The sequence below is a fragment of the Aulonocara stuartgranti genome (assembly GCF_965226115.1).
Source record: "Aulonocara stuartgranti genome assembly, chromosome: 6".
In the NCBI taxonomy this organism is placed as follows: domain Eukaryota; kingdom Metazoa; phylum Chordata; class Actinopteri; order Cichliformes; family Cichlidae; genus Aulonocara; species Aulonocara stuartgranti.
Window position 1 is genome coordinate 26,242,412 of NC_138944.1, and position 26,844 is coordinate 26,269,255.

General features: G+C 40.6%; 1 protein-coding gene across 1 annotated transcript; it reads left to right on the plus strand.

Moving 5' to 3' along the window:
- Nucleotides 1-2,233: 2,233 nt before the first annotated feature.
- On the plus strand, nt 2,234-25,157 carry smad1 (SMAD family member 1). Its single transcript, XM_082536204.1, has 7 exons — nt 2,234-2,373; nt 15,820-16,378; nt 20,016-20,279; nt 20,372-20,488; nt 22,280-22,501; nt 22,725-22,981; nt 23,566-25,157. Exons 2-7 carry the CDS (start codon nt 15,979-15,981, stop codon nt 23,707-23,709), a joined length of 1,404 nt encoding a protein of 467 aa, XP_082392330.1. The 5' UTR covers nt 2,234-2,373; nt 15,820-15,978; the 3' UTR covers nt 23,710-25,157.
- The last annotated feature ends 1,687 nt before the right edge of the window (nt 25,158-26,844 follow it).

Consider the following 26,844-nt stretch of genomic DNA (forward strand, 5'->3'; position numbering starts at 1 on the left):
GCTCCAGAAATGCAAGTATTTGCATTTTTGCTGTATAAAAAAGAAGATGGCCGATACTCGTCTGTTAAATAATTAAATTTGCCAGCAAATCTTTTGAGGATCTGTAACATCTTTTTTTTTTCCTTACCGTTGCATCCAGTGGTTCCCAAATATGATTCAGGGGCATGGGGGGGCATGTGAGTGTTTTTAGATCACAGGCCAGTGACAAAGAAGATTATACTCCTATCAGTGTTGAAAAGGCTTTAAAATATTCTAACTTCTGAAATCTATACATTTATTTCAATTTCCAATTTCAATTTTATTTATATAGCGCCAAATCACAACAAAAGTCGCCTCAAGGCGCTTCATATTCATTTATAGACAATATCATTGCAATGCTAAAAAATATAAAGCAAAATATAGGCAGGTGTTGCTTAACCCTGTCTTAGCTGTCAGTTTTGTAGCTCTGGAGTACTGGAGTTGTCTGTAATAGAGCATAAAACCTGTAAACTTGAAATGTGTTCTTTACATTGTTCATTTGTTTCTTTTTGTTAAGGTCGCTTGTCGAGGTGGAGATCCATTTGACCACATTAAGCTGTCTGGGAAGCTTGTAACAATGACTAATATGTCAAAGTGGAATTGTTTCCACTTTTTGTTTCCACTCTCAGAGATATTATGAAGCAAGGTACTTTGGTTCAGGGCCCGCTTTTCACCAGAGAGCAGAGCACTAGGAAGCAGCAGTGTAAAAATCTGAAAGCGTGATATGCGAATATAAAAGTTAAATTACCTTAATTGGAATATTAGAGGTTAAATTTTGCTCTTCTAATGAGATAAAATTCGATGAAGCCCCATAGAGTCTGTAAAAACTCAGTAGGCTTTTCTCCCTAATAGGACTATAAATGTATGAGATCTAATGAATGTGCTGCTGCCCTGTGTGTGCGTGTGTGAGGGGAATCCTCTAGCAAATAAAACAAATTTTGGGGACCCTTCCTCCTATCCCTTCTCATTATCATCATCACGATCATCCTCGCCGTCCCTTCCTCCCTCCCTTACACCCCCCACCTCCACCCACCCTCCCCGCTCGCACTGTTTTCCCAGATTTATTCACGTGCGGCTCGCTCCCGCCTCGCTCAGACATTCTGTCGCCAGCGCCGTGACGTCACCTGCGCCAGAAGCCTCCTCCGCTCTGAACGTTTCCCTCCGCCTGTCTTCAAGATAATCTAGTCCTCCTCCCTCCTCCTTACTACACTTTTTAAAATATAATGAAAAAAACAACAACAAAAATCTAAGCCCGTTTTCTGCCAGTGTTAAGTATATTTAAGCCGTCATTGTATGTTTGAGCAAATTATTACACTAATAAGCCTGTGGTCACCCTTTGGACACTTTGTGGCGTTTTTCAACTTATATTTCATATTTTCGAGGATCTCTAATAACATCTACGAGCTCTGACTGTTTAAAAAAAGACTGTTTAAAGTTTACTTATCATTCAGATAAGATATCGCGCTTTTGTCGCTTTTGTGACTTATTCAGATCTGATCAGATAATGGGTTACTTCCCCTTGGCCCTCATGGTCAATTCAGAGTCTGCGGCACAAGTATGCACAGATTGGGCTCATTCGTGTGCAAGAAACTTTCATGTCCTCTGCAGCTGCTGTCCTGCAGGAAGGCTGTGTTTTCATGTGTCATCGTGCAGTACTCAGTGGGACCCTAAAAAGCGTGCATCAGTGTCTGAGGAGGTGGAGATGGTGGCGTGTATGAGCATGTTCCTGTGCTTACTGTGCTCTTGGGACACGTTTGTTCTCCTGGCTGAACTGTGCTTATCATGTCACAGTCAAAGCGAGAGGGGAAACCGAGAGGTAGGCTTGAAGTTCAGGAGTTCACAGAGAAACCACAGAGATGTGTCACTTAAAAACAGCCTCTCGGAAATATTACTGCTATAGATAAAAGCGAGCTTTTTCAAAATACTTCCCCATTTAGTCCCGATTGATGTCTGTTGTATTGGGGGAGCCAACAGAGTGGTAAAGATTAAAGACTTATTACTTAGACGTATTACTTAGAGACTCTCTTCCCGTCTCCCAAAAACCCCGACATTTCACCTATCTTAACAGACACGTTTTGCACTAAAGAAACCTCACACCTTTGCACTAAAACCGCACCGTTTCGCTATTACATAATCCACTTCCACGCTCTCGATGAAGATGTTAGATGTGCAAAAAGTAGGTCTGCCTCTTGCCGGTGGGGCCGCATCTCGCGGCGGTGTGATACTGGCGCTCGGGAGAGTGTGAGACGGCTCCGCGACTCACTGACGCCAGGCCAAGCAGACCCACAGTCAGGCGGCGAGAGCACACAGGAGGAGCCAGCGACACAGAAACAGAAAGCTACAGAGGAAGAAAAGGTGCGGTAAAGTTTTTCTTTCTTCACAGATTTGTAAATGAAAGCTGCCTTTAACTGTTTTATTTCGGTAACCATAGTGTGCTCGACTCTTTTTTTTTTTTTTTAAAGGAAGTAGATCCCAGCGGTTATCCGCTCATCACTGTCAGTTGGCAGCTTCAAACTTTTTTCCCCTCTTTTTGCGCACACTTTATCAGACAGCAGTGGAAATTTAGCCTCAAAGTTGTAAATGTCTTGTACACATCTTTTACAAAAGGGGGGGAAAGTGGGTAACTTAAGGAATTTAGCAGCAAAGGTTTCGCAGAAATGTTGTAGAAGCGAAGCTTTTCGTCTAAAAGCTAAACTCCCTTTAATTCCCCTTAAATCACCATAAAGAGTTCACCGGGACGAGGTCTTCCGTATTTAACTATGTAATCCATTTGCAGCTGGGAATGATGATTATTGTGCTATTTTTAAACTACCGCTTTTTCTTCTTTTTCTTTTTTTTTGCTTTGCTTTTTTTGGGTGGGGGGGCATGCATTATGCGGATAAACGGGTGGTCTTTCTGTGTCATATGTTGTTATTTTTCTTCATCAATTAGCTGTTTAGTCTGTAACATAAAAAACAAATGGAAGAAATGGCCACCAGTCGCCCGAGGGCTTCATCTTGTTCTGTGTAGAAATTAGTTTACGGTGACATTGAACAGAAAAGGAGCCAAGCTTCTCCTCTTGAGAAGCAAGAAATTGGGGGTTTAGCAAGTGTTCTTTTCCCCGTGATAAACGACTGAAAATGCTTGATAAACTTATCAAGACTACTCTTTAAGTTTCTGATGATCACCTAATTAATTAGCTAAATCTCTTGATTTAAAACGTTACACACTTGAAATGTATCATATTTGGATGCCACTAAACGATATATCACTCTATAATCAGTAAACACGTATTACACCTTGCCATTTGAGGCTTTAAAAAAAGTATATTGTTGTAGTGTTAATGTATGCAGACTTAACGTGGCTGTTCAGCTGGTGCACTTCAGAGGACAGTGTCCCCATGTGTTTACGAATTTCTGCCTGTGTGAGTGTGCATGTGAGGGAAGATTGCAGAGGGAGGCAGAGACCTACAACAACTAGAGCTAGCTCTCTTGACATTATTGAAGATGACATATCAGATTACTCAAAGGACAGGAATTTGTCCTTGTCTGTGATCGCATTCTCAGTATGTTGTGCTTTAACTTGTATTTACGCTTTTTTTCCAGCTTAAAAATAAGCATGAAGCCTCTTGAATGTGACTGTCATTATCAGAGGCTTTTATGAGCTTGATATCTGCATCAGTGAACGCAAAGCATGATATTTTCTATCATCCATTCACTATAACAGCTGCTGGTAACTAGTAAACTGCAAGGTCTCCATACGTTGCAGGTTTTCCTTTATGAGAGACTTAAACCAATATAAACTCTTTAGTTGACAGTTTTAGATAAGCACTGTTCTTCTTGGATAAATAGAAGAAGAAACATGACAGATTTAAACCTTAAGTCTTGTGTCCCTGTGTCACTGTATGGTTGGGATAACATGTCTGCTATGTGTTGGAGCGAAGTGTCCACCCTAACACAACACAAACCCAACGCTGAGTTCCGAACATGTTTGAAATAGCACCATGAAAACCCATGTGTTTGATAGTTATGTCTGCTGTGGTAGACTGACATGTCTGGGATGCAAAGAATCTGATCCCAGTTCAGTCTCGTCAGAGTCTGAACCATCCTGACACTTTTGGTGCAGGTTTCTAGAGTTTTCTGTATCAGCATTGGAAGGATGCTGAGCAGTGGATGTGTTGGTGACTTTTAGGAGCCCCTCAGGTCAATGCCATGACTGTGATTACTTCAGGGTTTGCTCTTAGACTGTTGTGTTGATTGGTTCTAGGTCTAGCTGTTCGGCGTTAATTCTAGGGCTGCTCATTTATAAAGTCATTTCTCACGATTGCCATAGTGGCTTCATTGAACTTAAAATTATTTTTAGAGAATGACAAAAGTATTGTAAGTGGGACTGAAAGCCAAATTGTTAGTGCAGCACAATAACTCTTGTTTTAAATATAGTTTGAAGCCAAAATTGTAATTAAAATTTGATTAATTGTACATGTCCACCTAATGTTGTTTGCAACCAACTGAAGTAGTTATTAGGGAGCCTGGAAAAACGAACTCATCATATTTTACAGCAGATATGTTACTTTATGTTAGCCACAAGGTGCACAATGCAGTTATGCAAAGATATGCTGCTTTTGCAAGACTGTACAACAAGGAAAGTTTGACAGGTTAATTATATATATTTTTCATGTAAAATGTCCTGTTCTATATTTATTTATTTATTTATTGCATAAAATTGCTAAACTGGGCAGCTTTTTTTGTTTGGCCGAGAGTCCAAAGATATTTAGCTTGCAATAATATGAAACTGATAATTGTAGGACATCTGACTAAGAAACTGGAACCAGAGATATTTTAGCTCTTTCTTTTCTTTTTCTTTTTTTTTTAACGACATGATTTAAATGACAAGTACTTTAAGTATTTTTCTTAGTACTAATGTTGATTTCTCAAAAGGATGTTAAAAATGACAGCTGGTCTCCTGTTTTAAAAGCGATTTGTTGGCTCATTAAAAAAAAAAAAAATCCTAGCCTCGTTGTTAGAAATGGTATTCGTAAAGTAGCCTGTAGTGTATCCTTGTAGTGTCACGATTCACATAGTAATGCCCCTTGAAGGCTCTTGATGTTGAAGTACTAGCTGAAGAGACCAGATATGTGAGTGTTCTTCATATCTCTTCCTCCCCAAACACTCAGCCTGTCTTAGATCTCAGGCTTCACCATCACTCTCACTTTTTTCCTTCTGTCTCTGCATCATTCCTCCTTTCTTCCTCTCGCTTTATCTATCACTCTCTTCTTTCCTGCACTCCACGGTTTATAGCCAGTGACTCCATTGAGCGGGGGTTAATGGAGGCCCTATCCAGGACCCTGCTGATAAATAATGTAGCTTCTTTATAATGCTCCATCCCCAGGGAGGGTCCAGAGAGCATCATTACTGCCTGCTCATCCTACACAGCCCAGGCCTAAATTGATTAACAGACACTGGAGCAGTGCAAAATGATCCATGGGGCTAGTGTAGTGGCGAACAGCTCGCACCAGGTGGGTTAAAGCCTTCCCCTGTCAGTGTCGCATCATCCCACTCTGTGCTCCCATTAGCCTCAGTTTCTGTCCAGTGGGCTAACTGATGGCCATAACAAGCTACCGCTAACACAATAGTGAGAGAGCATTGCTCAGACTTGGCTATAGGTAATGTTTTTATGGAGCTGTTTAAATGATAGTATCCGTTTCCATTTTCATAGAGGAGAGAGCAACGGCCAAGGCCACTGCAGGCATCTTTCTTTAATGCCTGTGTCACAGATTAGAGATGATGCTCAAAGTTTGATGGTTACATAGAAATTTGAAGTATGGATCATGTGTGGATTGAGTTCATTTAATAATTTATTTGGTTAAAATGTGTTTGAAATATTAACCTGAATGTGAAATCCTATGACATTCTCCCCATCTGCTTGCTAAGTGATGATGTAACAATCCTATTTAATTTAATTTTTTTTTCCTGCATTGCATTAATTTGCGCTTAAAAACATTCCTGCAGCATGTTCCCAAATAAAGCCTGGTGGGTTCTCCATGTATGGCTTATTTACACAATAGTTGTAGTACAGATTATACTGTATGTTCTACTACTGTTTACACTCACCACTGCAATTTTGAATTGCAAAGTCAGGTTTGGTGTGACTTCTCCAACTGAAGTCAAACTTCAGGAGGCACTTCAGCTAAAAATTCATTTAATAATAATAATAATAATAATGAGATGAAGAAGAATCTGGAGATGTTCATTCTATCAGCAAAATGCCAGAGTTTTTGGATGAGATCTTTATTATAATATCAGTGACACACCTGTAAAGTTTTATTTGCACGTAGATAGGCACATGTATACTCACCAAATTACTCAACATCACCTATGTTATAGTTCCTGGTACAGTAGAGTTTTCCAGGACCACATAAAACCACACATACATGACAAAAACAATACCAGATATACTGTTGCTGCAGGTCATAAATACTTTTCAGACACTTATTTGGAAAGTTGGTTCACAGAAAGGCCGTTATGTCATACAGGCATCCTAGTCCATACATAGATATAGGAGGAGGGGTGCATTGGCGCCTTTTTGTTTTGACTGCCTCACAGAAAACTCCAAACTAGCATTGTCCAAAGAAGAAACACAGTGCCATATCAGGGCCTTTAAATAAGCATGTGGTCAGGCTAGCAGTCGGATGTTATTGACTGCCAGGGCTGGAAATATCTCAGAGACATAGCCTCCATCTGCAGCTGAATGACAGTACAGGATTGTTAGGTTTGCTCCAGATGTTACTGTACAAAGCTTTGTGGAATCCTCCATCTGAAATGCATTAAAGTTAGTCTTTGTGCAGTTAGTCCTGAGCTTGTACTAATAGCACTGGTTGTTACTGAGAGACCATCAAAGACGCTCTGTGGCTGGATATGAATCAGAATAACTTCTTATATGTCTGGGTGGTGACCCTGACAGAAATAAGATGATGCTGATGTTTACCTTTTGAACAGTGTGGGGTTTTGTTTTTTGTTTTTGACACAGCATCCTCAGCTCTCGCGTAAATGTTTTAATTTTTTTGAAAATGTGCTCAGTCAGATTTGCTTTAGACAAGGCCAGCATAGAGATATAGTGTATGTCAGCTTTTAGAGATTTTTAATTTGTATTGATAGTTATGTGAACGGATGAGGTTATGCTACAACAGCAGCAGGCAGCCAGTAACAGCAAAGGTTTTTTTCCCCATTTTTTTTTTATTTCAGTTTTTTTAGACCAAGAGAAATGCGTCATACATTTTAGGTTTAAAACAAGCAAGACAAGTGTCAGAAGTTTGGTCATATGTATGTTCTTTTTACTTGGTGTTTGATTAACAAAACGTGTAGGGGTGGGGGTGGGGGGTGGGGGGGTGTAAATTAAGAGTTGGTTTTGATTACCGTATTTTCACGACCATAAGACGCACTGTACTAAAAGACGCAGTCTCAGTTATGTGTGCCATTACTGTATTTAACACACACATAAGGCGCACTGGATTATAGGGCGCATACAAGTACCGTATGCGTATTTAAAAATAAAGCGGGAGCAAACCTGAGTTCGGTACCTTACTCACATTTCTATTACCGGTAATCGTCATCATCAACAACACACAAGCATACAAGTGTGCGTATTTAAAAATAAAGCAGGAGCAAAACAAAGTTTGGTACTCACATTTTTATCATCAATCAAACCCATCGAAGTCCTCATCCTCTGTGTCTGAATTGAACAGCTGTGCTAAATCTCCATCAAACATGCCAAGTTCACTTTCTTCACTGTCAGAGTCACTTTCCGTGCCGTGCGGCTCCTCGGAAATGATGCCGGCTTTTGCCCAGCGGTTGGAGTTCCTTTGTCAGGCCTCCCGGAATGACAGCAAGCTCACAGTTCATTTGTTTCACTAGTTTTTTCACATCGGCTGTGAGATGGGCACGCATAGAGTCACAGATTAAGAGCGATGGTGATGCGTGGAAAAAACCACCTGGTCTCATACACCTCCCTCAGCCACTCTTTCATCATTTCCTCATCCATCCAGCCCTTTTCATTTGCCTTAATGATGATTCCTGCTGGAAACTTCTCTTTAGGCAAAGTCTTTCGCTTTAAAATCACCATAGGCTGAAGTTTCTGTCCATTAGCATGGCAGCCAAGCACAACAGTAAAAGAAGACTTTTCATACCCCGTTGTGCGTATCGCTACCGTGCTGGTCCCCTTCTTCTCCACAGTGTGACTCACCGGGATGTCAAAAGTGAGCGGGACCTCGTCCATGTTTGTGATGTGGCTGGGCTGGATGTTTTTGTCGCCGATGTGTTTGCTGCAGTAGGAGCGGAAGATGGCCAGCTTTTCCTTATAATCCGCTGGAAGTTGCTGCGCTACCGTAGTCCTGGTCCGGATGGAAAAATGGCACCGTTTCATAAAACGAAAGCACCAAGACGGACCTCCTTGGAAATGTTCAATGTTCATCTCTTCAGCTAGTGAAACTGCTTTTAGCCGAATGGTGACCGTCGAAACGCTTCTCCCACTCGTTCTTTGCTCGATGATCCACCGCTCAAGTCTTTCCTCCAACTTGGGCCACCTCGCCTTATGTCCGCGGAAACTCAGCTGCGTTTTCTTGACCTGCCGGAGCTTGTTTTCTAGCTTCCTCCATTTGCGAACCATCGATTCGTTAATCTTAAATTCTCTCACGGCTGCTCGATTTCCATGTTCCTCCGCATAGCTGATGGCCTTCAGTTTAAACTGTGCTTCATAAGCGTGTCTCTTTGCCATTTTCAGGGTTGTTAAAACAACGATGTTCCACATAATGCACATATGTGCGATTGTCCGGTATATACGATCAACGCCCACACTTCACCCTTTAGCGTTCTCATGGTGTTCTCTACTACGTCCTCCTTACAACACACAGGGCGCACTGCGCTACAGGGTGCGCCGTACTTTTTGAAGAAAATCTAAGACTTTTAAGTGCGCCTTATGGTCGTGAAAATACGGTATATTCAAATATAAACTATTTATAGAAACCTTTTTTTCTTCCTTTTCCTTTTTCTCTGATTTATTTTATTTATTATATCATTTATTATATTTACCTTAAGCAAGCCACTAGTTAATGTAGGGTGCAGTCGGTGTGGATTACTTAAAAGACCCCCAGGACAGTTGATGATGTCACCTTAATCTCATTTTGTAAGCAAAACAATTATTTGAATAAGTCAGTTTTTTTTGTTTTTTTTTTAAAAATACTGTTATTAGTAGTAGTAAGAATTTTAGCTGAATTCCCAAGTTTTGGTAAGAATTGTACTTGTCATTAGGGCTACACGATTTTGCATAAAATGAGAATCACGATTTTTTGGCTTAGAATTGAGATCACGATTCTCTCACGATTTTCTTTTCCAGTATAAATATTTATTGCACTTATTAACTGCACATCAACTTCGTAACAGCTGAGACTGAACATAAAAACAATAAATAAACATAAAAACAACAAATGTCTCACGTTTTGTTGTTGCCGCAAAATGTTGTACTGCTTGAAATTCCGTGTCCACCGTTGCTCGACACTGCGTGTATAGAGCAGGTAGTGCAGCAATAGAAAAATAGTTGCGGGACGGCACTGTGTAGCGTTTGTCTAGGGGTGTTGATCATTTTCCTAAATCCCTCGTTTTGCACAGTGTTGATGAGAGCCATATCTTTGGTCAGGTGATAAGTAATAGCCTCCGTAATTTCTTTGTGCCTGCGGGAGATCGACGGGTATGGGGAAGCGCTGTATAAGGTTCCCGTTATTGATGTTTGGGTGGTTGACCGGGACGGATTTTCTCCTGTCACTTTCTCGTCATCCCTGACGTGCTCTCCGTTGTTTTTTCCCTGCTAATTTTAGCATCACACGGCACAGCTTCTGTATCACATGGTATAAGGCTCCGCCCTTGTCATTTGTTGAGTAGGAAGAGTGAGCGCTTGTTTTTATGCAGATTATGTCCCGGATCAAAATGCGGTACAATCGTCGTCGTCTTTTTTTTTTTTTTTTTTTAAATCGTTGTCATTTGGAAATGAGATCGCACATAAGTATGAATCGAGATCGCGATTTTCTAACGATTAATCGTGCAGCCCTACTTGTCATTGTATATATTTTTTTTATTGTCATTTTAATTTCTTTTTAAAATAATTTTTTCATTTTCATGTTTGCATGCAAGGAGGGAGGGCTACTGGGGCTAGTCCTGCCAATGTTAGCCACACAGAAAACTAGTCTGACATTGTGTGTGTGTTTAAAAATGCAGTGGTCCTCATTTCAGTGACATTTAACCTAATTTTAGTAGTATAATTTGTTTTGGGATTTTTTTTAAAGGTGGTAGTTTTATTCTGTGTGTAATTATTATCAAGGCAACATTAGCAAAGGCACAAGACCCGCAGAAAAACTTTCGATAGATGAGTATATTCAATATATTGCCCACCCCTAGCTACCAGTGTACATTAAATTATAGTCAGTTATTTGTTTGTTTTTCCTTGTTTAAAAAAACAAGTAAAATAGTAACTAGGATTATTACTAGTTATAATTTGGTGGTATTTTTCAGGGGCAGAAGTTCAGAATAGTTATGAAAATACAGGTATCCGTAGAATTTACTAAAACCTTAAATGCCAAAGCCTCCTGATGCTTGTTGTGTTAATAAAGTTGACCCCCTTGACAAAACTAAGATATTGTGAGTACACAATGCCATCCACTTTATTCAAATGTTAATTTTAATTACCTAAAAAAAATTCACACCTAGTTTTTGCTTTTATGTAACTATAACAGTCTTGGTATTAAAACGTGTTCCTCATAAATAGAAGAGTTAGTTTGCAAATGAAATTAGGGGTAACATGACAGAAATCTAATTTGACTTCAGTGAGAAGAGAGGCCACACCCAAGGATTTTCTTTTACCCCTCCTTAACTGTTTCACTACAATGAAAAGATGTTCATTGTGAAAGAGCCTGAGGGGAAAAAACGAGTCAGGGATGGTCAATTCAGGAAACATTTTTTGTTTTCCATCCTGCACCTGTGGAAAAGCCTGCAAGTCTCAGCAGAAGGAAGTGATGTCACTGTTGTTCAGGCGATGACACATAAGAAGATAAAACTCCACAGCTTGTTTCCTGTTTCTGTTAAGGTGGCGAGTCTTTTGTCAATATAAAGGTGTAGTTTTCCCACCATATGCCCCGTCCTTTCAATGATTGTAGCTTTGTATTACTTTTTAGATGAGCCAATTATATTCAAGTTAATTTTAGTTGTAACTTGCAGCTTTCCAGTCAGTGTGGTTGGCAGTAGTAAGTGTCCACGGCCTCCACAACACATGCACACAAACACACACACTTTGTAAATAGCACCTGTTCGTATCAAACGTCCCAGCCCAGATGCCAGTATGAGGTAGCTTACATAGGCAGTAGTTGTCAAAGATAGAAATCACTATTCATCCCATAATCTGAAGGGCCAGGAATAACTACAGAGCAGTCTTAATGATGTATTTGTTCCTGCTCTTAGGAAATCCAATATACTGCAGGCTTTACTGTCAGAGTGATGCACACTCGCCCACGATCGGTTACAGATAAAACGCTGGTGGATTCCTGACACGCTGTTTATTTGATTCAAGGATCACATTTGAACATTCATCCTCAGCCAAACCTCAACCATAACTCTGTTTTATCTGCCTAATTGCATTCAGGCATAACTTGAAAAGAAGGTGGAACGAGGAGTGCTGAATGTGCTCTTGTTTTCCCTTTCAAAAGCCAAAATGTGTGTACCTTCTGACTACTGAATTGCTCCCGTGGGACCCCAGTGAATAGGCACATTTATACTGGGGTTCACATGCACTTCCTTTTTATTGTCCTACGCATGGCCAGATTCCTGCCCAGAACCGGTGTGCAGTGTTAAAGCTTTTTTTGATTGCTCGCCTCAGCAGGTTACTCATTAGAGGTTTCCTTCCTCTGAAATCTGAAAGACAGCCTTTTAAAACTCATATTGGATTTCAGAGGTGGGACCAAGTCATTGTTTTGCAAGTCTCAAGTAAGTCTCAAGTCTTTATCCTCAAGTCTCAAGTCAAGTCTCAAGTAATGTCAGGCAAGTCAGAGTCGAGTCTCAAGTCACTGGTGTAAAAGTCCGAGTCAAGTCACAAGTCTGAAACTTTGAATTTCAAGTCCTTTCGAGTCATTCAAAAAAACGAAAAAAAGCATGTTGCAGTTATATGCTAAATGTAAATATTAGACCATGTAATTTTTAAATCTGTGTTTTTCTCAACACATGACAAAATAGTGAACTTAGAAAATATACACAAATTGTGAAATTGCACCTCTTTAAAATGCAGCTCAATTAAACCTAGCTCCAAGAATAATTTTCACCGACAGTTCTGAGATAAGCTGCATGTTATTCTTGGATGCGCTTGTAGGACTGGCTTTAAAATCGCATGACAAAAATATACACATTAAAAAAAAACTGCATCACCAACGTAGCCTGGACAACATTTGCTAGTTAGATGAAGTCAGCTATCTCATCGTAGCATATTTATATGCATATTTATAATCATACGGTTCTTGGAGTGAGTGCATACACTCATGAAGTTTAGTAACTTCAGGTCACTGCAACAAGCCCAGGTACAGTTTACCGACGGATGGGTGCAGGACCTTGAAACGCACAGTGTAGAACGAAAGACCATCGTACGTATCATAAGTTTACCAGTCTCACAAATTGTCGTCATAAATACACATTCCTTAACCGTTTATTAATAGGACCTTTGAGCTCAACGATAATTAATTAGTAGTGGAAATAATTTCTGGTAGCATCACAGAAATGTAGCAGTGACAATAATACTGTATGCTGTAATCGTACTGGACAATTAGTGATACAAAAAAACCTGTTTTATCCTGTGAATAAAAGTATGTTTTTGTCAATGTACCATAATAACAGAAGCAAAACGCAATATCATGTCAGGACAATTCACTATTTATGCACAATAAATAAAGGAGCATAGCGCGACAATTTCTGTTCAGCGCCAGACTTACTTGTAACCTATATCACTAATTATGTTAAGAAAAATGACGTATTAACTACTAAAAAACACTGACCTTCGTGTAAATGCTTGGAGCAGACTAACCTGTGAGCTGGAGTGTTCTGGGACGTTATATTTGGTCTTTGAATGGCTGCAATCCAGTCGCCTCTTTGTTACTTCGGAAACATGGCTCGAACAATTTCTCTTAAACGTCGTAATCCGATAACAACCGATCTCTTTACCCGTCGGCTTCCCGTGGCTGTCATGCGACCGGCTATTGCAGTTAATAATACAACAGCTTCTTGCCATTTTTGTGTTTCTTTTTATCGCTGTATAACTGATTTCAATTGAAAGTCTGTGTGCGCTAGTACCTCTTGCCACGAGTTCCCAGAATCCTTTGCGGTTCTACCCGTGAATGACGTCACATTTTCAATCTCTATATAATATGCATGTTAAATTTTATATTTGGGGTAAAATATCAAGTCTTTTCAAGTAAACCGGTTCAAGTCCAATTCAAGTCCCAAGTCATTGGTGTAAAAGTCCAAGTCAAGTCACAAGTCTTAGAACATTTTTTCAAGTCAAGTCTAAAGTCATAAAATTAATGACTCGAGTCTGACTCGAGTCCAAGTCATGTGACTCGAGTCCACACCTCTGTTGGATTTTATCAAGCACACACTATTTTACCTAGCAAGTTGTCTTTGCACTGTTGAATCATAAAATCTCATAGTATGTACACAATATGTTTAATCTTCTCTGAAAATTAAGCTGAGAAACAAGATGAGAATAAGAGATAAGAAAGAAAATAATTCTAAAAGCCTTGATCATATCGGTGTGAATCAATATGCTGTCATATTGCACTTCCACAGACACACAAACATTTATTTGTTTGGTTATCTAACAAGCACAGTCTCGATAGTCTCTGGGTAGGTCAGAGTAAAATATACAAATGGCCTTCAGAAAAGCAACATAATACACTAAAAACGCATGATAATAAGTTTACCTGGAAACCTGGAATTAAATAGTTTTTAATCTTTGATTTGCCAACCCCTGACTAGGGATGGGTACCGGTGTCGTTCTGACATAAACGGTAGTAACCAGACCGAAAAGCAGCGCACATTTCGGTGCTTTATTTCGGTGCTTTTTTTTTCCTGAGCTGTGATACACTTCTAGCCAATCATTTTACGTTTCCGAGGATAGTAGGCGGGCCCAGGTACGTACGTTCTGTTAGAGCAGAGCTACAGATTAAAAATGTCCAAGGCGAAGCGGTCAAAAGTCTGGCTGTACTTCACAGCAAAATATGCAAACTCAGCAGCCTGCAACAAGTGCTTTAAGCTGATACTGTGATACTGTCAAAGGAGGTAACTCCTCAAATCCGATGAAACACCTGGCGACGCATAGCGTTTTTTTTTAAAAGCCCAGAAATGCGCCGTATTTGATAGCTTGCTGCGAGACCTCACGCCGTGCAGATCTACTGCGGGTGGGTTGCCTGTTATGCAGCATCCCCCAAAAACCCGAAGAGTAGAGTCCTGGCCCCTAGCCCTGCCAGTGTAGCAGAAATGATGACGGATGATGATGGCAGCGGCAGCCGTTCTTCTCTGCGTGAGTAGCTTAATGTTGTTCGTGTGTAATTTACGTTGAGTAGACTAACCACGTTATTACATTAATGCATGTAAGGTGAACTAGCAAACATCATCATAGCTACATGCGGCTGTCTTCTTGTTTGATGGCAGATGCTCCCTTCACCCTGGACAAAAAGGCTAAAATGACCAAAGAAAAAGTGGAAAACAGTTAAACATGAGAGGTTTTGGACAAAGTTTGTGTTTTTTCCATTGTTTAAGCACTGCTTCCAGCCAAGAGTGATACCATATATGCCCCATAGCTGCAGAAAAGGCTAACATTGTTATCTTTTTACAAAAACCAGCTGAACATGAGAGGTTTTTGGACCAATTTTGTGTTCTCCATTCTTTAAGCACCGTTTAAGCACCGGCACCGTTTCAAAAGTACCGATTTGGCACCGGTATCGGATAAAACCTAAACGATACCCATCCCTACCCCTGACTGCATTACATGATGCAGCTGTTTCTGTTGAAGTTGCACACTTTAAATAAAGTTCTTGACTAAATATGACCTTCATGTTTGTTTGGGAAAAAGTGTATTTAGTAGTCGATGAGTCTAATCACGAAAGTAATTGACATTAATTTCAAAATCTGATTTTGTTTGAAAATATTTAATATAATTTTAATATTGACAGAACTTGCTGGCTTTTACCTCTCTGATATATGGATATTCTTTAATTTCTGCTATTATTGACTGAATATAATCATTTGTTCCACAAAGATTTAGGCAGCACTATAATGTAATAAAATACCTTCTCCAGGTGTTTTGCCATATTGCACGGCTGCTTCTCTCTGTGGGATGTGCTAACTTTGCACATATAAGAAGTGTTCTCCTGTAAATGACATCAGTAATTGGTGGTAATGTGACAAGACAGGACAGGAAGCTATTGGGAGAATGTCTGGTTAGGGCTGATGATCAGAGGAGGGTGTCCTTTGTGACTCTCCAGCTCTTTTCCCAGAACCCATGACTGATATGACCAGACCAGCTGTATGGGTGAAATCATTGCTTGCTTCATTGCTTACACGAGCAGGTCTGTTAGTGCCGTTAAAGAGGAGGAGGAGATTTATGTTCATGTTTTGTAGTTGCAGCAGCTTTGTGAAACGGGCAGGCAGTGACGTGTACATCTTTTTGTGAAGGACTTTAACTTACACTTATGTAAGTTATGCTTATACTTCTTAACTCACACTTCTTTTTATTTTTTTCTAGTGACTCTGAAGAGGACCTTGTCTTGCATCTTGGAAGCCAAGGATTTTAACATAAGAAAACAAACAAATAATATTTAAATCTTTGTGTTCAGAGACTGGACAGTGTCCAACGACTGGTTGCGCTTCCTTTAGGAGTGGGGAGGAGGGCGGCTTGGCCAACATGAATGTCACTTCGCTCTTCTCCTTCACCAGCCCAGCCGTGAAACGGCTGCTGGGTTGGAAGCAGGGAGATGAGGAAGAGAAATGGGCAGAAAAGGCAGTGGATGCTCTGGTTAAGAAACTGAAAAAGAAAAAGGGAGCCATGGAGGAGCTGGAGCGGGCTCTCAGCTGCCCGGGTCAGCCCAGTAACTGTGTGACAATCCCCCGCTCACTGGATGGACGGCTGCAGGTGTCTCACAGGAAAGGCCTGCCCCACGTCATCTATTGTCGGGTGTGGCGCTGGCCTGACTTGCAGTCCCACCATGAGCTGAAAGCGCTGGAATGCTGCGAGTACCCCTTTGGCTCCAAACAGAAGGATGTGTGCATCAATCCCTACCACTACAAACGAGTGGACAGTCCAGGTGAGTGAAATCCCGAGGTAACTTGAACGGCATGCCTCTACACTGACCTTAATACCTGTTTAAGATGTGCAGACTCTTTGACAGTGTTGTTATAAATTTTACATTTCACTCTTAAAGGTACTCAAAACTCGGATACTTTGCAATTTAAGTATAGATGACGGCATGAGTCAAGGTAGAGGAATTGCTTTCATGAGAGAAAAGATTGAAAGTATAATACAAGTATTCTAACTGTAAAATGAACAAAAAATCTACACATTTTTAAATTCAAGGACACTTGGGCCTAGTGGTTTGGATTAATGGTGATTTCCTGGTTTGGTTTTCCTGGCCATCTCATATTTATCATGACAAAATAACTATTTAAAACTTTTAGGATCCTCAAGTTTCTATATTTTCCTTTCATCAGTTCCTTTAATCAGTTCTGTATATTTTTTGTATGTTGTTTTAGTTACCTTCCTGTTTTCTGACAGATTTTGTCCCTAACCAGAATATCCACACAACTTTTTATTTACATGGATGATCATAGAGAGATGACATTTTTTTAAATTATTATTATTATTATTATTATTATTATTAAGGAGAAGTTCAGGAGGCTGGCCACATGGAAAGCGGCAGGGCACACACAATTAGATTTAACAAGTAGAACCTGCAGTACTGAGCATGCCCAAAACAAAGCCCTCATTCTGCCCAGATGGAATTTTCTGCTACATACATACACACCCACACAGCACCATGCAGACAGCTGTTTTTATCTTGTCGGCTGACTTTCATTTTGTGTTTAGTAAAAGGCCAGTTTGTGTTTGATTTGTCTTATTTTTGCAGGTAGAACCCCAAAGCAGTGGACAAACCTAGGCAAGGAAATAACTCAAACTCGGGTAGTACAAAAAGACATTATCCTGAGTTTATTTTTTTTACCTGAGATCTTTATTTTTATTCTTTGTAAAGTCATTTTTATTGTTTTGGTTTTTTTTTTTTACTATATATATATATTTATTGTTTTGGTTTTTTTTTTTACTATATATATATATATATATATATATATAGTAAAAAAAAAAAACCAAAACAATAAAAATGACTTTACAAAGAATAAAAATAAAGATCTCAGGTAAAAAAAATAAACTCAGGATAATGTCTTTTTGTACTACCCGAGTTTGAGTTATTTCCTTGCCTAGGTTTGTCCACTGCTTTGGGGTTCTACCTGCAAAAATAAGACAAATCAAACACAAACTGGCCTTTTACTAAACACAAAATGAAAGTCAGCCGACAAGATAAAAACAGCTGTCTGCATGGTGCTGTGTGGGTGTGTATGTATGTAGCAGAAAATTCCATCTGGGCAGAATGAGGGCTTTGTTTTGGGCATGCTCAGTACTGCAGGTTCTACTTTTTTTTTTTTTTTCTCCTTTACCTTGAACACATGTAGACATACAGGCAGACACACTCTCAAACTTGGACGCATGTCACAAAAATTAGAACGCACACGCACACACACGTATGACTGCAGGCAGTTTCTCCGACGATGGCTGGAACAGGAAGATACTTAGTCTCTCACAATAGGAGGAAAGAGTTATTGGCTGCCATACAGACACTTTGTTTTCACAGCGGGTGGAAGAAAGGGCTAAGGTGATTTAACCCCACAGCACCTGTCTGGCCACACGACTCCCCCCCACAACAAACACCACAACACACCCTATTTTTCCTCTATTAACCCAGCCCACCTACTCAAACACATCCTGCCAATTTCCCTTCAACCTTATACATAAAAGCACAGCTGTCTGACTGCTCCACAAATAGCCTGTAAAATAAACATTTATTTATATATTGATCCATTGGCCTATTGCAGCACATTCAGGCTACCTGCAGGAATATAGACAGCAACCCGAGTCTCATCTAAAGTTTCACCACTAGCTTTATTTATCTGCAGAGGTATTTATAGACACAAGTGGAGTGTATATCTGTGGTTTCTACTGCACCTGAACAGCCTTCAGCCAGGATATTTACCCCAAGTGATGAATTCCACAAGAACAGCTTGCTTCAAAATGTCTTTTTAGTGCAGAAACCTGAGAGTCTGGGCCAATACTGCTGGCTAAGACTTACTGCCTGGAAGCTGACATTTGAAATGCGTAGCGACATCTGTGCGCAGAATGTTGAGTCATGGAAAGTGCCAGAAACAGATTTCCTTTGTTGTGCTGGCATCAAATAACTTATTGAGTTCAGATGTATCTTTTTCTACGTGGGTAGAGCTTGATATGATGAGCACTTAAAGTAATTATCTTTCTTTGTTTTTGTTTTTTTGTTTTTTAAGATTGGGATTAATGAAGAATTTACCTCAGTGGGTAATTGTGGTGTTAGATAAATCATAACCTCGCTCCTTCTTACCTTTCTGACCTGTTAACCACCACTTGTTCTGCCCGTTCACTTCGTTCTTCTTCTTTTATCCAGCTTACTGTACCTTCCTTCCGCCTCACCACCATGGGAAGCAGAGCTTTCAGCTGCTCTGCTCCCAGGCTGTGGAACTCTCTGCCCCCAGAAATAAGAAATATTGGTTCTCTCCCCCAGTTTAAATCCCAACTCAAAACTCATCTGTTCAAATCTGCATATTCACTGTGAATCCACTGTTTGTTCATTTTATCTTGTGCTTTTATTTTATTGTTCTTATTTTGCCATTGTTTTACTAAGTGTTTTATCTTATTGTAAAGTGTCCTTGGGTGACTTGAAAGGCGCTCATAAATAAAATTTATTATCATTATTATTATTATTATTATCAGCAAAAAAAAAAGACAAAGCATACGTGCATTTCAACATAAATATGTTTTGGAACATCAGAAAATAAACTAAAATAATTTGCCACATGCTTGTTTAATTGTCCCAGACCTCCTTTGGGCCCTACACAATGAGGAATTTTGTAAGAAATAAAAACATTTTTTAGACATAAGCTACATCTACAAGTTACCTTATGAATGTTCTTACGCTACGGTTATGTTAGCCAATTGATCTTTGAGCAGTTCTGCACCAAAATGAAGGCTGTACAAAATATTTACCATTGCTTTACCTTGTACATTGTTCTTGGATCACGGTGATGGATTATTTGTAGCCGTTTGTTGCTGGGTTTCAAAAATAGTGGGTTTGATTCTTGTAAAGGAGTCTCTCTCAGGGCTCATCCCATGACTTTACCCTAGCCAATCATTGGCAAGCAGCCTGACGCCACATTTTCTGCTCAACTCGGCTCTCTTGGAACCTTGGTCGAGTAGATATTGAAAAAGCAGTCAAAGGCACTTCTAAATTTGTTTGTACGAGTAAATTGATTTGTGCATGAAAGGTTTGTAAGTACGATTTATGTACTCATTTGTGTTTACATACTGTTAGTAAATGAGGCTGAATGACTGCTGTCGCAGCTGTTTTGGCTGGCAGATTTTACATCTCCCAGTTTATATCAATATGTCATTTTCATCCACCTCTGATCTGAAGCATGGGAAAAAAAAATCTCCTACCTTCTTTATAGATGATTAACTATGGGGGGGATTGTAATTTGCAAGAGCTTTAGTGTCACATAATACGACTTTCTAACGGGTGGAGGGAGTCCAATTTAACTCGACTCGGTATATTCTCTCTGAACACCATTTGTTTGTTTCTTCCTCTACAGTGCTGCCACCTGTCTTGGTACCAAGGAACAGCGAGTTTAATGCCAAGCATACGATGTTGCCTCGCTTTCGCAACCCCTTACAACAGAACGAGCCACACATGCCCCAAAATGCCACCTTCCCAGAATCCTTTGGTCAGGCAAACACCTTGCCTTTCCCACATTCACCTGGGAACAGTTACCCAAACTCACCTGGAAGTGGCAGCAGCGTCACCTTTCCTCATTCACCATCTAGCTCTGACCCCGGCAGTCCATTCCAGATGCCAGGTAGTAATTATTCTTCTGTTTTCTTTCTTCTCCTACACTTTTCCTCCACTTTAAAGCTCACTTGACTTTGCTCTGTCTCCTTCCTCATGCAGAGACTCCCCCTCCTGCCTACATGCCCCCAGAGGAGCAGATGAGCCAGGATTGCCCTCAGCCAATGGACACCAACCTCATGGCTCCACCATTGCCCCTGGAGAGTAACAACCGGGCAGGTAACCATGGTAGTTACTGTCTTGCTGGCGCGCGCACACACACACACACACACACACACACACACACACACACACACACGTTTTGTGTGATATCTGCAAAACACTGTCTGTACCTGCTCACCTTTTTTCTTTATACCTCTTTTTTTTGGGGGGGGGGGTCACATGGAAATGCACAAAGTGAGAGGAAAACTTCAGTGAGGCCACTGTTCTTTATCCTGTCAGATAAAACGGCGTGTGGGCAGGGCATGCTAGTTTACAGTAGGCTTTGTCTGTGGGTGCAAGCTCAAGGGAAGCTCAAAGCCTCAGCAAATTAAGACAGGCCTCAAAGCCGTTTTATGGGGACTATAAAAGCTTAGGCTTATGTCATCTTTGCGGCGGGTAATAACTTAAAACTTGTTAACGATAAGGTTCACTAATTGCCTCCTACTTTTAAATCTAAAATGCGGTGCAGTAATTGCTGCTATCTTGACTTTGTGTTGTATACTTTATTGTGCTAGACAGACAGCAACTGAGCACTGCATTCATAAATGCGTAACAGACTAAGCAGTGGACATGTATTGGACTCCAAAGCCCTTTGATTCAGATTTTATATCTTATAGCAGTAATCATTTCAATCAGTAATCCAAAGACCTGGATTACAGCTGTAAAGAAGTTTGATGGTAGATGATGAGAGGTTTTAAATAAACCTTCAGACTACCCAAATATAGAGGGAACAAAGGTAAATTGTAGGGATTATGCGCTACTAGTCAACTAATTGTTGCTATTGTCACTAGTCTGTACCAAATCTACTAGTTTAATCTGTTTTACATTTTAATTGATACCCAATCCTGGTCCTTATGACTCGACTCAAGATAAGTGGAAGAAAATGGATAATTTAGTGTTTTCTCATTTTAAATTTTAACTTTTAATGATGTGGTTGTCATGAATTTTCGAATAGTGTGCATCATTCATAATGCACGGCACAATGCAACACACTGGTCTAGACCACTGGTCTAAGATATCAGCTGATGTGATCAGGTGATACTCTGGGACTGAACTTGATTTTGACCCTTTTTTTAAAAAAATATTTACTGTTTAGAGTTAAACTCGTAAATGGCTGCACTCTGCAGTTATCTGCTGGTGCAAACGCTGATAAAGCTCTGACTGCTGCCGGAACTTTTGTGTCATTAAAGCTTAGAGATTCTGCCCATGCATGCTGACAGCAGAGCTGTTAAAAGTATTCCTGGCAGTTGGAGTTTGGGGATTTTTTTCCAGTTCTCTTCCACAAGCTGCATCCTGTACAGGGGAGCAGGTTTCTATTGTAGGCCAGTTCTGGGAAAAGGACAGACAAAACACACCTGCTAGCCAGTGCCACGCTACAGAGGAAGTTTGGGAGAAGTATGCGCTTAAATAAACATGATTTATTCCCCTTACAGAGAGAGGGTGAGGCCAGCTGGCACCAGCTTACCCTGAGATACCAGGCTCAGCGAGCATGCTCACGTCCCGTCTTTTGACTGTTTGCCTGCTCAATAAACCCTGGCATGCAGACCACAGTTGGCCTTGACACTTTAGAATACACTGATTTGGGTCAGAATAAATGTATGGAAATGTGCTTGTTTATTTATGGTTATAGGCAACATGGAATAATTTGAATGAAAGAAGAGTCTGAAAGAATTTGATTAAATATTTGGTTTCCTGTCATCAGCTTCTCTGCACACGACTCTTAAATGCCCCTCACAATTGTGCCTGGTGTGAGGCATGTACCGTGTACTCTACTCACTCTAGTGACTTGTTAATGTGTTTCCTGTGCAGATGTGCAGCCTGTGGCCTATGAAGAACCCAAGCACTGGTGCTCTATTGTTTACTACGAGCTCAATAATCGTGTTGGAGAGGCCTTCCAAGCTTCCTCCACCAGTGTGCTCGTCGATGGCTTCACAGATCCCTCCAACAACCGCAACCGATTCTGCCTCGGCCTGCTCTCAAACGTCAACCGCAACTCTACTATTGAGAATACCAGGAGGCACATTGGCAAAGGTACAACATGGAAAACCTGTCGGTGACCAAAATGAAGCAATTGTCGCCAGACTAGCCTAAATCAATTCATGTTGTCAGCAGGAACTGAGATGTGGCGTAAAACGCAACGACAGATTGACTAAACATTCCAGTCTGTTGATTTCAGGTTGACCACACGGATGTTTGTCTTCTTTTGATAAAAGAGACTCATCCACCCTGTTAATACTGTACTACTCTCTATTAGGCGTCCATCTGTATTACGTTGGAGGGGAGGTGTATGCAGAATGTCTGAGTGACAGCAGTATCTTCGTCCAGAGTCGTAACTGCAATTATCATCACGGCTTCCATCCCACGACTGTTTGCAAGATTCCCAGCGGCTGCAGCCTAAAGATTTTCAACAACCAGGAGTTCGCTGAGCTGCTGGCTCAGTCTGTCAACCACGGCTTTGAGGCCGTTTATGAGCTCACCAAGATGTGCACTATCCGCATGAGCTTTGTTAAGGTAGTCTGGTTTGAATTTTCCTTCTAAAAAATTAACGTTTTTGGACGATAGATGTTTAGCTGCTTTTAATCAGTTTTTACCTTTTAAAAAAGGTTTATATGGCTCAGCAGTTGTACAAACAGCTGAGCAGCCACACACACAGTATTTGTTTGATGCTGTGTAACATAATTACAGTTAAGCATGTAACTATGTGCCTGTCTCTATTTTGTGGTTACGCTGTATAATTTTACATTGTTATAAATTAAATTCTCATAAAACTACAATAAATGCACATTAATGTTTACAGATAATCTGTAATTTTAATGTCAGCTGATGGTCTTTCACAGCTGACAGGAGATTTATTATACCATGAAATTTCAGTCAAGCCACACTTAAACTGTGCCCTGTTTTTAAAACTCTGCATTGGAGGGGTTTTTTTTTTTTGGTTTTTTTTTTTTTTAAAGGCACTTTTTTAAGCTGAAAATTAATTTAAAGTGGTAAAATATCTGGAATGAGACAGTCCAAAAATAATTAGCATTTTCCATTTTCTTTTAAATCACCACCAAATTGTAAGAAAATAAAACCCGTGTTTTTGTGCTTTTCAGGGCTGGGGTGCAGAGTACCACCGCCAAGATGTGACCAGCACACCCTGCTGGATTGAGATTCACCTGCACGGCCCCCTGCAGTGGTTGGATAAGGTGCTGACTCAGATGGGCTCCCCTCACAACCCCATATCCTCCGTCTCCTAGGCTTCACTGTGCTCGGCACTGTGGATGTGCATATCCCAGCATTTTGATTTAAGTAGCAGGAACAGGGGTTAGCTGGTGCCAGACTGGTTTGTGTTTTTGTCAGACTGAAGTTTTGACTGAAACACAAACTGATCCGGGACTTTGAGGTTAGGCGGGTTGTTAAATGGGTTTGTTCTCTACTTGAAGGATGTCTGAATTGGGCACATTTACAGACTGGGAGAGGAGTTAGCAAGGTGAGCGTGATGCAACTGGAAGATACTTGATCTCTGTGACCAACTGTAATAATTAGACCATCATACTCATATTGATGCAAGTATCCTCTTTGATCTTGCTCCCGCAACATTTTTTTTCCATCTTTCTACTATTCTGACTCATAACTAGTTTGCATCTAATTCTTCCCTCGGAAATCCTGATATACACATGTAGTCACAATAATTATGGGACATTCCAGGTCACCGAAATGCAGTTGGTTTCTGTTTTCTGTCCAACTGCAGTCAGGTTGGCATGAAATGTGCTTCTGAAATGTAAACTGTTAGCAGGAAAATTTTCATCTCCCGATATGTAAAGAAGTGTGCCGGGTTGTCAAAATGTTTCTTAGATTATAATAAGTGAGAGCAGTTAAAGTTATCTGTATAACAGCAACATAAAATCCACTATTACAAGTAGAAGAATAATATGAGGGCAAAATTTAGGGCCATTTGAGCATTTAGTGTAGGATTTAGTGTGGTGCATGGCACTCAAAGGGCATTTCAGACATAAACAGTTTAAAGTGTTGCTCATCTTGTGTTTCAAATGAATTTTAAGAGGAAAAAACGGATAGTGTTTAGATATATTCACTATTAGATTATGTGCTGTGCAGTCTGGTTTTCAAAGCCTAGTTTGGTTAGTGTAGTGTTACACATTTAAGACTGGTAGCTGAACATGAAATGAAGCGGAGGCAAACACAAGTACAGTGTAGTTTGTCCCCTGCTGTATTCTCTGCAGCTGAATCTGATGTGTCATGCAGAGTCGAGTCGCATTGAGGACATTAATATTTCAGTGACTGCGCCTCATCATCTTATTACATTGAGCAAAACGTGTTAAATGACTGTTATGGGAAAAAGTTGAGTATTCAGATTTTAATCATGACTGAGAAAAAGGGTGTCAGCTACTGACTTCCCCAAATCATTTTCTTTTAATAAAATGCAGATTTTTGCCATTCAGTTATTTTTATGCTTTGAGCAATCCTGTTTGCTGTAAAACTATTGTACTCTTTACATTCTTTTTGTATTTTTTGAACATTTTTAGTTTTGTTTGCACTTTCACATGTTGCCTCTTTGTTTTGGTTTTATTTTGTTTTCGCTTCCTCTGTCTGGTTTGCTCAGTAAAAACTCCCAGAAAAGCAGTTTTATTCCATGAATATCAAGTCTCTACTGGAAGAGTCAATAAATTTGTTTCATTACTTGCAATATTTCTGTCTCTTTCATGACCACTGTCTCTGCATGTTTGTCTTTGTGTGACTTGGTTTAATTACAGGCCACCCATGCTAAGAAAATATGCATCATGTATTGTTGGGGACTTTCTGTGTGCGTGTGTGTGTTCAAGGTTCTTTATTTGTCACATGGATAGTTATACAAGTATAACACACAGTGAAATGTAGCCTGACATGCTCCTCGACATGTGCAAAAATGGGGGGGGTAGAGGAAGATAGATAGATAGATAGACACACACACTGGGTGAATGTGCAGTAGTAGCAGCAAGCAGGTGAATTCTGTACATTAATATTAATAGACATCTGACTATTTTACAGGATAGACAATATAAACATATTTAAAATTAAAGGAATTTGGAATGTACATTGTGCCTGGGTTTAGAGTGTCTGGAAGAGTCCTGACTCAGTCAATTATAGATGATGTGAGAGGGTGGGTGTGTGTTTAGGGCCCGGATGGCTTGGGGATAGAAGCTCCTCTTGAGTCTTTCTGTCCTTGCCCGGAAGATGCGGAACCTTCTACCAGATTGCAGAAGTTGGAACAGTTTGTTGCCAGGATGGGACGGGTCCTTCAGTAGCTGCGCTGCTCTAGTCCGGCATCTCCTGGTGTAGGTGTCCTGAAGCGGGGGGAGAGCAATCCTGCAGCAGCGTTCTGCTGTACGGATCACTCTCTGGAGAGCTTTTTGGTCCTTCACACAGCTGTTCCCAAACCACGATGTCATGTTCTGTGTGAGGATGCTCTCCACAGCGCCTGTATAGAAAATCCTGAGGATCTTTGGAGAGACCCTGAGCTTCCTCAGTTGTCGTAGGTGATACAGGCGCTGCCTAGCCTTTTTGGTCTGGACCTGAATGTGGGCAGCCCATGTCAGGTCTGAGGAGATGTGGACACCAAGATACTTGAAGGACTGCACCCTCTCCACTGGAGCTCCATTGATGATAATGGGCTTGTAGTCTCTGTGCTGACCCCTTCTGAAGTCCACCACCAGCTCCTTGGTCTTGCTGACGTTCAGCTGGAGGTGGTTGTCCTGGCACCATGATGCCAGATTCTTCACTTCATCCTGTACTTCACACAAGTACACCGTGCGCCTGTACTTGTGTAGGGACATAAATTGTTGCACCCAGTCAGATTCTGGGGACAAACGGCAATTCCCCTCATTAATTAGGTTTTTAATGAGTAGACTTGGTTTAAGGTAAGAGTCAAGTGGGAAATGAATGCAAGTCACTGTAATGCCCCTGAAGTGATGGAAGAGCTCCTCCTGTGTTTGTATGTATATTTGGAAGTAGACCTTCAATTAGAAACGCACAATTACAAGAGCATGCCAAAGCCAACTGCACCAGTGTTAAGCATAATTGCATTTTCAAGTAAATTGCATGGAAATGCATAAAATACCCCCCCCCCCCCACCACACACAAACACACTTTTTTTTTTTTTTTTAAAGACATGTTGTGATGGCACTGTAACAACCTTCAAAGGTCTTCTGGAAGTTGGTGAGTGGATGGTTTGAGTGTAGCAGTTTCATTTGACTTTGTGATGTGGGTGGCATGGTTGCAGTGTGGTTAGTGCTGCCGCCTCCCACAAGGCTGCATGTTTCCCGTAGGCTGCTCAGACGAGCATGTCAGGTGGAATAATCCCAGTGTTTTACTAGCCTGACTGTCTCAGGCCTGCA